Source organism: Cervus elaphus, chromosome 14 (genome assembly GCF_910594005.1).
Source record: "Cervus elaphus chromosome 14, mCerEla1.1, whole genome shotgun sequence".
Classification (NCBI taxonomy): Eukaryota; Metazoa; Chordata; class Mammalia; order Artiodactyla; family Cervidae; genus Cervus; species Cervus elaphus.
The window spans coordinates 34,180,060-34,196,005 of NC_057828.1; the positions used below are offsets into that span (position 1 = coordinate 34,180,060).

The 15,946-nt window shown below is 40.0% G+C and overlaps 1 protein-coding gene across 2 annotated transcripts; it reads left to right on the forward strand.

Moving 5' to 3' along the window:
- Positions 1-1,916: 1,916 nt before the first annotated feature.
- Positions 1,917-11,430, forward strand: HNRNPU (heterogeneous nuclear ribonucleoprotein U). 2 transcript variants are annotated; one of them, XM_043924633.1, is made up of 14 exons: positions 1,917-2,854; positions 3,701-3,812; positions 3,898-3,971; positions 5,895-6,034; positions 6,600-6,699; positions 7,051-7,163; positions 7,483-7,746; positions 7,901-8,020; positions 8,355-8,483; positions 8,571-8,739; positions 8,974-9,228; positions 9,490-9,674; positions 10,040-10,111; positions 10,586-11,430. In XM_043924633.1, exons 1-14 carry the CDS (start codon positions 2,164-2,166, stop codon positions 10,637-10,639), a joined length of 2,478 nt encoding a protein of 825 aa, XP_043780568.1. In that variant the 5' UTR covers positions 1,917-2,163; the 3' UTR covers positions 10,640-11,430. The 2 variants fall into 2 exon arrangements, with proteins under 2 accessions (XP_043780568.1, XP_043780569.1); XM_043924634.1 differs by having other exon boundaries at positions 1,918-2,797.
- Positions 11,431-15,946: the final 4,516 nt, after the last annotated feature.

Sequence of the window (15,946 nt, forward strand, 5' to 3'; positions counted from 1 at the left end):
TCTTCTCCAGCACCACAGTTCAAAAGCATCAATTCTTTGGCACTCAGCTTTCTTTATAGTCCAACTGTCATATCCATACATAACTACTGGAAAAACCACAGCCTTGACTAGATGGACCTTTGTTGGCAAACTAATGTCTCTGCTTTTTAATATGCTAAGCTGGTCATAACTTTTCTTCCAAGGAGTATCTAAAGTTATATTTCATGTTTATTTTTACAATTAATTTAACATACCAAGAATAATTGTTATAAATTGATATTTAGGTATATGAACTTTATTTTCACAATTTAGTTTTTCCCAGTTAAACAGAAATTGCTTTCATGTTGGTAACATTTAAACATGTAAGTCATATCTAAGGACACAAAAATGACCACCATAATTACCATATTTAATTCTGATTCATTGGGGGACTAATTACTTATTTTGTGAACATGGAAGCCCCCCTGTAATTCTTTTCCCATTTTGAACAAGGGCGAAGAACCTGAAAAGTTCAAATTTCAGTTTGCCACTTGTTTGTAAGCTCTAAGGATATTATAACCAAAGGCTAAAATGAGTTTTTGGCACTGTTTGGAAGTTCCTATTTTGGGTGCTATCCCTTCTGCCTCCATCAGCTTGAACTGAGAATTACTAGTACTATACATAATCAATTTCAACTCAAATCATTTCACAAATGTTAATATTTCATCTTCATATATGACTGCACTGTAAAATACAAGATTCTTAAAAGCCATTGAAGAGAACTTTAAAAATAAAATTTATTAATCAGTTAAACCATACTATGGTAGAAAGTTAAATGTGTATTTTTCTAAATTTTGAATTAAAATTGGGGCAGCCTTGTGCCAGCTAAAGCACCAAGCAATATAGCTGACCTTAGACTAGACTAGACCACTGGCTAGCCACTGTGCAGATTCTCTGGGGTTTAAGACATTCATCTCTTATCACATATCTAAATTCTGGAAAACTGGAAGAACATTCACTCACCTCTTATTTAGTAAAAGGAAAAATTAAACTTCTAAGACACACCAAAATAAATTTCTCTTTGAGAGTGAGAGTTATTTTTCTTTTCACAAAATCACAGCCTTTTATTTTTTCATAAGCTTTTATTAGCGCTTTGGCATAGTTTTGCCAAAGGTATAGCCATAGGAATAGAACCAAAGTGTGTGACCTAGCTGGGGGTCTTATCCTGTTAGTTAAAGAGATTGCATAACTGCATGACCAGGTCCTAAATTGGACAGAATAAATCTTACAGGAGGTTTGCCTTCTTGGTAGATACAAAGAAAACACAGAAATGCAATTCTGAGGCTAACTTCTTTGGCTATTAGTACCATGAGAAGGCCTGCAAAGTCCGCTTTGCAGTATGGAGTGGAGGACACTCTCTAAAAACAAACATGATCTCCTAAACCCTGCATCAGAGGTCATGGGAGACAAAAGAAAGGCCCTTCCTGAGTCTAAAATTCAACTCCCAAGTTAGGATTTAGGAAAATTAAACCAATTATTAAGCAGAAGAAAATCCCCTGCGCAAGACTGTCAGTTTGTACAAATCAAATCAAAATTTTAAGGAGTTCTAAGCAAATAGCTGGAGAAACAGATAAGATAAATCTAAAATGGAAGAAGAGGTGGCTGATTCCAGCTGAAAATACCAAGTTGAGGATGAAAGCATTTGGGTAGAAGCCAGCCTCCTGGCCGGAAAGCAAAGAGCATAAACGAATACTGCCACCAAAGTGCTGGAAAGGCCAATAGAGGCTGCAGCCGGTCGGTTTAACTGAAGGCGGTTTCCACCTCCTCCATTAGCTCGGTCCCAATTGGAAGCGCAGTGCGCGGCGCCGCGCTCCCGGCCCGCCGCTCAGGCGGGGCGGGGCGGGGCGAGCGCGGGCGCTCCACCGGCGCAGAGGCGGGGCGGCTATATTACGTGCGCGGTGCCGCCCCTGCGAGAGGACGTTGCGTGCTCGCTCGCGCCAGGCGAGTCTCCGCGTCTCCCTCGCGAACTCGGTGAAAGGAATTGGCGCCGTTCGACACCAGGCGGATCCGCTCTGCAGCACGAACCCACCTCCAGCCGCAGCCGCAGCCGCCGCCCGGGCCAAGGAGCAGCCGCAGCCGCCGCCAGTGGCCGAGTGAGCGGAGCCGAGTTTGAGCCAGCGCCTAGCGGTGAATCGGGGCCTCACCATGAGTTCCTCGCCTGTTAATGTGAAAAAGCTGAAGGTGTCGGAGCTGAAGGAGGAGCTCAAGAAGCGGCGCCTGTCCGACAAGGGCCTCAAGGCCGAGCTCATGGAGCGTCTCCAGGCCGCGCTGGACGACGAGGAGGCCGGGGGCCGCCCCGCCATGGAGCCCGGGAACGGCAGCCTAGACCTGGGCGGGGATTCCGCCGGGCGCTCGGGAGCAGGCCTCGAGCAGGAGGCCGCGGCCGGCGGCGACGACGACGAGGAGGAAGAGGAGGAGGAGGAGGAAGGGATCGCCGCCTTGGATGGCGACCAGATGGAGCTCGGGGAGGAGAACGGCGCCGCGGGGGCGGCCGACTCGGGCCCAATGGAGGAGGAAGAGGCCGCCTCGGAGGACGAGAACGGCGACGACCAGGGCTTCCAGGAAGGGGAGGATGAGCTCGGAGAAGAGGAGGAAGGCGCGGGCGACGAGAACGGGCACGGGGAGCAGCAGCCTCAACCGCCGGCGGCGCCGCAGCAACAACCCCAGCAGCAGCGCGGGGCCGCCAAGGAGGCCGCGGGGAAGAGCAGCGGCCCCACGTCGCTGTTCGCGGTGACGGTGGCGCCGCCCGGGGCGAGGCAGGGCCAGCAGCAGGCGGGAGGTAAGAAGAAGGCGGAAGGCGGCGGAGGCGGCGGTCGCCCCGGGGCTCCGGCGGCGGGTGAGTGCTGCGTGGTTGGCTGCGCGCGGCGGGAGGCCCGCGCGGGGTGGGGACCGTGCCCAGGCCTGCCGGAGCCCCGCAGGGGGGGGGGGGGGAGGAAACCCGCCGCGGGAGGGAGCACCCCTGGGGGCTGGGGACTGCTGGAGGGGGGCGGGCGGGGCGCGGGGAATCCCGGATTAGGCGTGAGGCCTCGGCTCGGTGTGTGACGGCGGTGGCGGCGCCTCCATTATGTGGCTGGAGAGCCGGGGTGGGGAGGGGGGAGGCTGCAGCTGCCGCTGGAGGGGGAGGAGCCGCGGAGGCGCCGTCGCGCTGCGTGCGCGCGGTGCGGGCACATGTCTCGGGGGGAGGGGAGGCCCGGGGCCCCGGCGGCGCGCCGTGGCGGCTCCGGGCCGCGGTATTGTGCAAGGCGCGCCGGGCTCGGCGTTACGTCACTTCCGGCGGGCGGGGCGGCGCCGGGCGGGGCCCGCGGCGAGCAGTACAATGCGGCCGCGGGGAGCGCGGGCCCGGGTGGGGGGAGGGGAGTGCGGGCGGGGCGCTTCGGCCCCTCCCCCTTTCCTGAACACTCTCTGGGGTACACGTGGGCGCCGAGCCTGGGCCGCGCTAAATTTTCATTAGTTTTCTGGAATATTCGAGTGGACTGGCAAAATTAGCAATGTCCTTAGACTGCGTCACTGACTCCAAACCGGTTCCAAGCAGATTGTTGTTTGAATTCGCAAGTGAGTCATTGATTGAAATCACGACAATGTACAAGTGGAGCTTTAGGGAACCTCCAACAAGAAAGGGATTTTCTGTTTGTTGTGGCGGCGTGCCGTGGTATCTTACACAGCGGTGTCGTGTGTGTTGTAGGAGACGGCAAAACAGAACAGAAAGGCGGAGATAAAAAGAGAGGTGTTAAAAGACCTCGAGAAGATCATGGCCGTGGCTATTTTGAGTACATTGAAGAGAACAAGTATAGCAGGTAGAGGATGCTAACCTAGTTTTGTCACATGTTCATTATCCTTTGGTGGGGAAAGTTGTATCAGGAGACAATTCTGTCTTTTCAGAGCCAAATCTCCTCAGCCACCTGTTGAAGAAGAAGATGAACACTTCGACGACACAGTGGTTTGTCTTGATACTTGTAAGTGAAGCTGTTTCTCCCTCGTTCCTCCCTCAGTTATCAAATGTGATTTCTGGTTACAAAATGTTAGAAAACTTAATGTGTGTAAACGGTTCGTTTAAAATTAGATGGTGGCTTTTATTCAGATTCTGGTCACTTAATTTAGTCCAGCAGTTGTATTGATAGTTTTAGAGGCTCTAACAATTTGATTATTTTTTGGTATGATTTTAAAATTTTCATTTGTAGGAATGTGAAATGAATGTCAGTATTTGACTGTCTAGCTAATAGAAACTTGTAAGACTATAATTTGTCCCTATAGGGTCTACAATAAAAGTAATGTCATTTTTTTTTTGGTGGAATTATGTTAAGTGAGCTACTTGGGCTAGTTAAGTATTTATTAATGACTTTCCCATTAGCACATCACGATATTCCCTATTCTAAAAGATTGTAATATTACTTTCTCAATAACTGCTCTTTTGTTCTCAATTCCAGTTCAGTAGCTGCTGCTTTAACCTAAGTTGGTTTCTTCCAAAGACCTGGGGCAGCAGCAGTGGGCTATCACTGGGCCACTAGCTTTCTTCAGCAGCGAATGGTATCAATGACAGCGCTGTAAATACTGCTACTTTACCCAGTTGGGTTGCAATTGAGTATGAGGAAGTATTGCAAACCTCTAAATGGGCCTTGGCAGTCAGATTCCTAATTTTTCTCACATACATACAAAATCATTGCTTTAGTATTTTGATCAGAGAGTAGAATTTTGTGATAAACAGAAAAAAGGGTAGAAATAACTGCTTAGAGGTAAGGTGTCATCCTGTCTTGTAGATCTAAGGAGTTGAATCTTAGATTCTCCTGTTTTGGAATACCTATTTTATTTAGATGTGTATGGTAGTGTAAATGTAAGTCTTGACTTTTTATTACATACCGTTTACATATAGTCAACGTAGTGGAGTCTTTTTTTTTTCTTTTTTTTTTAACAGAACTGCGTATGGAAGAGTAGTTGAATGTTTTACGTTTAAAGTTTAGTTGCTTAAAATTGGCGAGATACGAAGCAATGGTTTAGGAAGATAATGCTGGTATAAGACTTTCTAGCTCATCGAGGGATACCAGTTTAAGTGCATTATTGGGTTCAAGTGTAATCTATTGAACATTTCTATGAGAAATGTAAAGAGCAAAGCTTATGTAAGGAATTCCAGACTGTAGGTATAATTTCATCTCACCAGTAAAACTTAAGAAAGTAGCTTTCTTAATTTAGTGTTGCCTCCACTGAGAACTCAGAAGGTGCATGCTAATGAGCCAGTGACCCAAAGGTAGCTAGGTTAAAGTCGTTTTGGATTTGGATTACTCCAAAGTGTGTAATCCCCCATTCGTATTAACAGGCAAATCTGGGGAAAGGGGACCTAAAATGCTGTAGTAGTAACAGCATTGATGACCAGGTTTGTATTGTATAGACTGAGATTGCCTTAACAAATTTTAGCAAAGAATTTAAGGTCTAGAACCCCTGTAAAGTGAGGATCAACAGCTCATACTCTTTAAAATACTTGGTCATGGCCTCGCTTCAGTTTTATTGTGGCACTGGTAAATTCTGCCTGGTCTGGCATGCTTCACTTTGATTTCCTGCTATCCTCTACTGCTTGCCTCTAAATCAAGGTAAAGAGCAGAGCAGGTATGTATAAATGTCACATTGTCTTGATTATTTTATATAATTAAAATACTCATAAACTAAACCTTGATATTTGTTAGCTGCATAGGTAGTGTACACTTCAGTTCATAATTTGGCAAGAATGACTTGGTGGGAGTGGGGTTTAAACTGAAGCTTAGAACAGCATCTGCAAAAATGTATGCAGCATTCAGAAATATGTGAAAATTTAATAATAGCTTTGTCTACATAGCAGATGTTTATAGTGGATATCAAAAGAAATAATACGGTATTTGATATAATTGCAGATAATTGTGATCTACATTTTAAAATATCAAGAGATCGCCTCAGTGCTTCTTCCCTTACCATGGAGAGTTTTGCTTTTCTGTGGGCTGGAGGAAGGGCATCTTATGGTGTGTCAAAAGGCAAAGTCTGTTTTGAGATGAAGGTAAAAGTAGTTTTGTGATGTTCTTTTTTTCTGATGCTTTGTGAGGTTTTTGCCTGTTACTAGATATCAGTGGAACTTGTATGTTTTCAAATTTTTGTGGGTTACAAGAGGGACTAACCCTATGTTTTATAGTAGTTGAAGATGTTTGTTATATTAGAAGTTGCCATGTAGATAGAGCCAGCATAATTTTTACTTAGGGTGTTCATTTTTTATCAGGCACTTGAAAGGCCCACCAAAGGATTGGAAAAAAATTTGGTTAGGCTCCTGCTTTTGTTCTGAAAAATACTTGTCAAAGAATAAACTTAAGTTGGTTTTGAGTATGAGAATATATAATTTCAACATTTTCTTTTAAATGTGAATCAACCAAGTACATTTTCAGTTTCAAGTTATAAGCCCTTAAAATTTGAAGTTCTTGTAAATGTTGGGGGGAGTGTAAAGTAAAGTTGGTGTGTCTTTGTACTTAGTAGCTGAAGAAGGATTAGCCCATTGCCCAAATGAAATAAACCAGGGTTGATTGAGTGGTTTATTTTCCTTGGTTTACAGTTTGTTTATCTTTGACTTTCAGGTTACAGAGAAGATCCCAGTGAGGCATTTATATACGAAAGATATTGATATACATGAAGTTCGGATTGGGTGGTCACTAACCACAAGTGGAATGTTGCTTGGTAAAGTTTCCATTTGAGTATCTTGGTACTCTTGAGTGTTTATTTAGGGTTTGATTTCAGTAGTTAGAAGGCATTCTAAACTTTTTGCCTATTTTTTAGAGATGAATAACAGTAACATTAGCACAGGTTAAATTTTAGCTTTTCTTTATAGTTACTTGGTTTATGGCTGATGGTTCAAATAGAATGTTATCATGTCATGCAATTTGTCAACTAGTTAACTAACCACCTAGCTCTTTTTATATCTAGTATAAAGTCAGTATAGTGTATTCTTGAACCCCACATCTTGAAAAAATAATGGGTCAGTGTATTGTTTCAGAGACTTGATATAATGAAAGTTAATCATTTTCTTAGGTGAAGAAGAATTTTCTTATGGGTATTCTCTAAAAGGAATAAAAACATGCAACTGTGAGACTGAAGATTATGGAGAGAAGTTTGATGAAAATGATGTGATTACATGTTTTGCTGTAAGTCATAGCTAAATTTCTATGTAAATGGCAAGTTATTAGATAAGATTATTTTAGTTATATCAAACTTTTCATTTACTGATTGATTTTGACTGAAAACTTAATATGAAGTTGATCTGAAAATCTATAGTCTTTTTGGGTAGTATTAATTTCTGTTTGTGGACATAGGTGTTTTAGTTGTTCACACCAAGCTATTTTAACATATAACCTAAATATCCACAAGATAAGCTTTACTCCTAGGTGTTTGTTTTTTTTTTTTTTTAAAGAAGTGTTACAAGAAGCAGATTAAAACCCATTCATTTTTCTCTCCAATTAATAGAACTTTGAAAGTGATGAAGTAGAACTGTCTTATGCAAAGAATGGACAAGATCTTGGCATTGCCTTCAAAATCAGTAAGGAGGTTCTTGCTGGACGACCACTCTTCCCGCATGTTCTGTGCCACAACTGTGCAGTTGAATTTAATTTTGGTCAGAAGGAAAAGCCATATTTTCCAATACCTGAAGACTATACTTTTATCCAGAATGTCCCCTTGGAGGATCGAGTTAGAGGACCAAAGGGGCCTGAAGAGAAGAAAGATTGTGAAGTAAGTCACTGGAAAAAAAATTTTTTTGAAGCTTGGCTAAAGTTCTGTTTGATTTACTGCTGTACTTGTTCTCATTAAAAGGCTGTGAAAATTCAAATGTGTAAACTGGGCTTTTGTGTATTAAAAAATATTTAAAGAATTCTTTGCATTGTAGGTGGTTATGATGATTGGCTTGCCAGGAGCTGGAAAAACTACCTGGGTTACTAAACATGCAGCAGAAAATCCTGGTAAATACAACATTCTTGGAACAAACACCATAATGGATAAAATGATGGTAAGTAAAATGGGCTTGATTTCAGCATTTTTAAAAGACTAGAAGGTATTTATTCTAGGTAATCTTTTTGTTTTTATCCATTTTGTTTAGTATTTTAGAGATTTTGAGTTTGGGCAGTTAAATGGTTTTGTAAGTAGGTGCTTTACCTGTAAGGTAAAAGTGCTTTTCTTCCAGTGACTAAACTCCATTTTCTGTAGAAGTTTTTTTAACTCAGTTATCCAGTTTAGATAAACATGAGTTGATTGGCATTGGGTGGAGTTACAGGATAAAATGTCCTTTCTTATAGCATTGAGGAAAGGCAGTGTTTAAATTTTTTTTCAATTTTAAAAAAAAGGTGGCAGGTTTTAAGAAGCAAATGGCAGATACTGGAAAGCTAAACACGCTGTTGCAGAGGGCTCCACAGTGTCTTGGAAAGTTTATTGAGATTGCTGCCCGTAAGAAGCGAAATTTCATTTTGGATCAGGTAAGCTGTAACTTTGAAGTTGAAAAAACTGATAATTGTAGAATTAATGTTTGGGGTTATAAACTTTGTTTTTTCTTTTTCTGAAAGACAAATGTGTCTGCTGCTGCCCAGAGGAGAAAAATGTGCCTCTTTGCAGGCTTCCAACGAAAAGCTGTTGTAGTTTGCCCAAAAGATGAAGACTATAAGCAGAGAACACAGAAGAAGGCGGAAGTAGAGGGGAAAGACCTACCAGAACATGCAGTTCTCAAAATGAAAGGCATGGCATTCTGTTATGTTACATAGCCTGTGATTTGTCTGTTAATATCATTAATAACCGTTTAACTGTAAATGAACATTTTTATTTAACTTGTGTTTGTAAGAAAATGTGATTAAAATATGACTAGGTATTGTGTGTTTTGCAAGAATTACAGCTGATTGAGAATTGTAGGCTTTAGGGTTGTGAATGTGTATGTAGTGGGTTTGTAGGTTAATATGCTTTTATGTTTTGCAGGAAACTTTACTCTGCCAGAAGTAGCTGAGTGCTTTGATGAAATAACCTATGTTGAACTTCAGAAGGAAGAAGCCCAGAAACTTTTGGAGCAATATAAGGAAGAAAGCAAAAAGGCTCTTCCACCGGAAAAGAAACAGAACACAGGCTCAAAGAAGAGCAATAAAAATAAGAGTGGCAAGAACCAGTTTAACAGAGGCGGTGGGCATAGAGGACGTGGTGGATTCAATATGCGTGGTGGAAATTTCAGAGGAGGAGGCAAGTTAATTTTGAATATTATTTGGTCCAAGGTTGAAACAAATGGTAAACTTCTAGTTTGGGGTCTATATTATTACTTAGCTGAATTTAACATAGGAAGCTTTTGATCTGCATTATCTTAAGCTGTCTTAGTAAGCATATCTAGGTTGTGTTGAACGGTTAAACATTTTTCTCCGAAGATGAAGGAATGGTCCAAAAGAACCCTAAGTCTCATGTAAAGAAGGTAACACACTATTAAATGAAACGTTTCTTGTTTTTTAGCTCCTGGGAATCGTGGTGGCTATAACAGGAGGGGCAACATGCCACAGCGAGGTGGTGGTGGTGGCGGAAGTGGTGGAATTGGCTATCCATATCCTCGCGGCCCTGTCTTTCCCAGCCGAGGCGGTTATTCAAACAGAGGGAACTACAACAGAGGTGGAATGCCTAACAGAGGGAACTACAACCAGGTGATCACTGAAGATCTCTGCAGACACTGATTCTCCATATAACTTAGTGTGAGAGGTTAAATAGGATGGCGCAGCTTCACTGAAGAGTTAAGAACACAGTGTATATGCATAATTATGATAAAATGTGTAAAATTCATTAATGTTAATTTTTAGGTGTGTTAACTGTTAATAGGAACAAGTCAGGTGTGATGTCTCCTAGTGAGTAAGTTTTAATCACCTGAAAGGAAACCCAGCAGTGTTCAGGTTAATGGCTGACTGCCCATCCATCCATTTCTGCAGCTACGTCCCCTCTTTCCCCCCTGCCCCTTAGATAAACCTAACAACTTGTGTTCTGAGTTCTTTAAAGATTTTTTTCTTTTTTGTAGAATTTCAGAGGACGAGGAAACAATCGTGGCTACAAAAATCAATCTCAGGGCTACAACCAGTGGCAGCAGGGTGTAAGTAATTCCTTACATGTTTTTATGTGCATTTAATTGTATTTTGAGTTCATAAGAATCAATCTTGAAAAAAGATCTTGTCCAGGGATTGAAGTGTTTATAAATAAGTATTACAGGGCAAGCTGTGAGTTGTATTGCAGTTGTAGCTGTATACTATCTTTTGAAGGCGAGATAGATTGGAGTTTGCTGTAACGTAACATTTTTTAATAAAGTAATATTTAATTCATACGGTTTTTTTTTTTTTTTACTGATAGCTTTAATTGTATAAACTAACCGAAGTCGTAATGTGTTTCCTTTTGTAATGTGTATTGGTAATGGGATGTTAATACTAACTAAATCTGGCTTGATAAATCAGAGGAATGACAGGTATAAATTTGTTTCCAGCAATTACTCTGAATTAGATTGTCATTTCCTAAAAGCAATTTGAGTGGCTTATTGATGTTTTTTCTTTAAAAAAAAAATTTTCTCTTACAGCAATTCTGGGGTCAGAAGCCATGGAGTCAGCATTATCACCAAGGATATTATTGAATACCCAAATAAAACGAACTGATACATATTTCTCCAAAACCTTCACAAGAAGTCGACTGTTTTCTTTAGTAGGCTAACTTTTTAAACATTCCACAAGAGGAAGTGCCTGCGGGTTCCTTTTTTAGAAGCTTTGTGGGTTGATTTTTTTTTCTTTTCTTTTTTGTACATTTTTAATTGCAGTTTTAAAGTGAATCGTAAGAGAACCTCAGCATTGTGCACGATAAGAGAATGTGTCAGTATTTCAGGGTTCTACATTTTATCTGTAAAATGTGACTTTTTTTTTTATCACAACAAAAGTAAAATGTTGCTTTGTACCTGGTGTCTTTTATTAAGAATTTACTCCCCCCCATTTCTCACAGAGATAACAGTCGGGAGTCATTGTCACAATATAATAGAAATGTTAGCAACCAGATTCATGTAAGGACTTAGTGGTCCTCATGAATTGCATAAGACTCTGTACTGCTCATATTACACTCCATCCTCTCTGTAGTTTGCTGAGTAGTGGAGGGGTAAGCTAAATAGTAGTTTTTGACAGTAACTGGGAAGGCTCTTTCTTTTTAAGTAACAATGGAATTGGCATATTTGGGAATGAAGATAAAATTTGGAACTAAGATAGAGAAGATGGAGTGTATGTAGAAGGGCTGTTAAAAAATGTAAAACTTGGTTGCATTATTTGTGGAGGCTCAAACTTGTGAAGGTTTAAGTACCATAATTTTTCCATTTGTTCTGCATTTTGATTCTGAAAAGAAAGCTGGCTTTGCCCATTTCTTATTAAAAAAACTTGTTGTAAATCCAGTTGTCTAATGGGATCTATATGAAGTTAGCTATGTCTGTATGCCCTTCTCCCACAAAATACTGTATAACTAGTGTGCTTGTAGTAGTTAACTCCACCATCTTTGTAAGCTAATGAAATTGTGAGTCACCCATTTATATCTTAATTTTTAATCATGTCAGTTCTTGAATGGGTATCTCCTTAGCCTGCTGATTTCTTTTTCTTTCTAAAGAAAGTGGGTGGAGAAATTAATTTAGACGTTTGTTTGCAATAAAAAGAATTCATTTTACTCTTGTTTTGGGATTCTCGCCATCAAGGTTCAAAATCCCTTTATGAAACTCCCAAGAGGAGAAAATTTAAGTGTGTGCTTTCTGGACAGCTTATTCTTTACTCTGCACTTGGAACATTTAGGTTTTAAAAACTTAAATGTATATTGACAATTGACTTAAAATTACGAAGTTGAACTCTTCCCTTCCCCTCCCCCCAGATGACTTTAAACATTTAATGAGGGGAAAAGGTACTGGCTGGGAGAAGTTAACACTCAGTTTACCATCTTTACAAAATGCTAATGGCTGTCCTCAACTGATAATTATATATACATCTATATAATACATGAAACTCTGGGAACAGATGCTTTTAGAAGCCATCATGCAAGCCAGTCAATACTACACAACACTGCTAACTTAACTGTAGTTATGTGATAACATTAGATCCCCTAATTGTAATTTTATTGGGTTTGCACAGAACACTTAATCTTGTAAAGGACCCTCACTTACGGTGAGGAATCAGGAGTCAAACTGTAGAACTAAAACTTGACATGAGCTTAGTGTTTCGTTGGTGTTACAGGTTTCCTCTGGTAAGTACAGGTTGGTTTAATTTTCTGCCTGCCTAGATTTTTGTTTTGGCCATTTTAAGTCAGATTTTTAACTAGAAATTTTTCTTGCTGAAAGATGAGCTGGAGTTGAGTTTCAGATGATGGTGTAGCTTCTGTTGAGAGTGTTTTGGTTATAACACACTTAGCATAGGAATACTTACCAGTATAAGATAGTGTCTCAAGGGTTTTTGTCTTTTTAGCAATTGCAACTATCTGCATGAGCCTACTTTTCAGGATGCATCAGTATTACTAGGATTGCATAGCCTTGTCCAGGGGGAAAAAAGTAAGCTTTGTTGCTAATCAGTATTTAGGTGTCCTAAATGTTTTAAATACTATTGAAAAACCTTGGATGTACTTTCTAGCTCAAAATTGTGTATTTTGCTACTCTTAATCATTGCAATGGGAGAGTGATGGCCAGGGGACAATTCTGTAGGCTTGTTGCCTGTGTAGCACAGAGAATTTGGGGAAGAGAGATAAAAAATGTTGATAGAAAATGTTAGGTTTTAAGAAGCAGTTTCAAGGTCAGAATTATTGTTACTGTTAATGTCTGCATTTGTATGAAATGAAACAAACCTAGAGAATATATAAGAAATTAAGAGGGAGTGCACCATATAGCAAGCAAGAGAAAAAGTTGATGCCAAGTTTGGCAGAACAAGATCTATTAACAAAAAACTTGGTTTACTGTTCACCTCTCCCCTTGCCTACATCCCCTCTATGGCAAGCAAAACTGGATAAACATCTGAACACAGATGTCCCAGCTACACCTTAGAAAACTCATCTATGAGACTGTTTAAGAGATGCTTTCACTAGAAGCTTTTGCATATAGTTGATTATACCTCCCATCCTGAGGCAAGAATTGGATTAGATTGGTTACTTGGTACAAAAACAGCATAAAGAAATGATAAAAGTTAAAACTGAAACTGCAAAAAGTTACCTCTGTTGGTCATTTACATCTTGATGCTCATACCTGGCCTTGGGTGGAGAGCTCCAGCTCTGACTGAGGAGTCTGAGACTGACTTGTGGCCCTAATACACAGACAGCAAGGTGAGATCTTAGGATGAAGGCTGAGTCCAACCAGTTTGACATTGAAGTGACAAGCTACGTTAAATGTAGAAAAGAAGCTCTTGTTTGCCTTAGGAGCCTGTCGGAAAATAAATATGAAACTAGTTTTAAACGCTAGCAACAGGTATTAAAGCTTCTTAAAAACAATTTTTTTCAAGGAAAGATGACTCAGTATTTTTCAACTCTTGGGGAATTTACATTCATGGAAAGATTGTATGCTGTATATGCCTCAGGTGTGGGAGTTGAATTGACATGATTTCCTATGAACATCATATATGAACAGGCTTTTTATCCTAAGATTGTTTTTATAACAGGTTCCATTGCACAAACAGAATATTTTGATAGTATTTAAGGCAGTGGTGCAGACACCTTTTACATAGGAAGAACTGATTGTAGATCTGGAAGTGTGTTTTTGATGTGTTTTGAAAGCCAAAACCAGGATAAATATATTAAGGAGAAATTAAGGAAGGTATAAACTTGTATCTTGGTAGTCTAAGTTGAAGTTTTTGGTATTAGACACAAAAAACATTTTAGTTCTCATAATTCACATATAACTTAAACTGTCTCTTTAAAAAAAGTGGAGCCTGTAGGACAGAAAAGTTATCTACTTTTCAACCCCCCAGAAGACTCATTTTGGAAGGAACCTTATTCTTCTAAAGCCATTTTTCTAAAATTCTTAAGATGTTTGAATCTAAACTTGTTCATATTTCTGGGGCTCTGGAGCTCAAAAATGGGTTTAGGTTTTAACATTTTAGTAATACTTAATGAAAGTATACGGATGTATGATAATGACCTGGCAGTAAGTTGCAATGTCTAGTTTATGTATTGGAACTCTTGCTTACACATGAATTTTAAAGGACCATTAGTGCTTTAAGAAGCTTAGCAGCTGCTTCAGATCTCTTAAAAGATTGGGATTTATTACTCACGTAAACTTCAGTCTCTTAAAATCAGTTGCCTTAAACTTAACTAGAAATAGTTGAGTGCAATATTTTTGTGATAGTGGAGAGCATTTTCCTTGGATGACTTTGAAATGTGACTTTGGCCATCAGTCCCCAGCTCCTGTACTCAAACATGCAGGTGATAGGCCAGTTCAGTGCCTAGAGTTTTACTTGGGGTGTTCTAATGCCCAGTTTTTAACTTAGTACTATTAATCGTACTACACGTACATGATTACAAGACAGTAAAAATACATTGTTTACCAAACTAACTAGTCTTTATTAACCTTGATAATAAAAATAAATCCTTAAGAATTAATTTGGAAATGACCTACTGGACTGATAGAAGTGGTATGTGTCCTCGAGTGTGTTGCAATAGAAAAAATTAAAAACCATGACCTTAACATTAATTTTAAATTGTAAACTTATACATGTGAACAGCTAATAACGTAATTTTTAAATTCTGCTAATAAGGTATAGCATTTTATTTGGTGGTCACAGTAGTGACTTTCAAACATGGAGATAGCTGGAGCTCAGAAAATAGCTTTAGGTAGGGTTATGGCTAGCAAAGATAACACTAAGAGTAATACATACACACACACACACACACACATATATATACTTTAACATTCTAGCCGATCAAAGAGTCAGGTGATAGGTTAGTGTTGTTTGCCCAAGGAGTTTAGTCCATGAGGAATAGCAGACTGAAAATAGGTAGTGATACTACTCAAAAGGTTAACAGAGTACTCAAAAAAGGTAACACCTATACATTGTGTGATCAGGTTGAGAATGTGCTGTCCAAGTGAGAAGCTGAATAAGTAAGTACTGTTTGACATGTAGACAGTTGGTAATTTCCCTTGTGATTGTGGATCCAATATGAGTGTAAATGTTGCAGGTAACTGTTAGACCAGGACATCTGTAATCTTTGGTTAGATGAGTTATTGGGACAAGAACTTAATCATGTATTTAAGTAAATTCTAATTACTTTAGGAATATTGTAACTTTTTTCTCTTTATGCCAGGAATCAACATAAACTTACATCTTGACAAGGAACAGGGGTTTTGCTTTTAAATAAAACTGGATTTGTTGGTATGAGAAACAGTTGAAAGTGGTGGCGTAGTAACAGTCCAGGCAAATGGAGAAATGTCTTATGGAAAGGTTCAGTTCCTTAAGTATTTCAGTTAAAATCAGTGCTACACCAGTGGCACAGCAGTTAACTACTGCGATGTTCAGTTCATCTTGGGTATTCGCACAAGCGGACGTTCTGTAGGGACAACAGGCTTGCAAAGCTAGCACCGAGTTTGGAACCTGTAAACACCAAACTGCTTGTTGCATGTTCTTCCTGCCAGTCCTCTTAAGACTCCCATTACATGATCTTATGCGAAGTAAAATTAGTTTTGGCTAGTAAAATATTTTACATTTGCCAAGCACTTGAGAACCATTGCCACAAATTAACATCAGCTGAAAAATCTTTTGAAAATAAAAGCAATCAAGAACTTTGAGATAGGCACTGTAGACAGCTTGCACAGCATGAAATCTTCAGAAGTATTCAGGCATACCTAGAATGAGAGCAGTTGAAGCTTACTTGAATGACAGGATAATCTTTTACCGTAGCTGCTATTAAGGTGCCCTTTTAGTTGTAGTTAAGGGAGATGGGAGAGCCA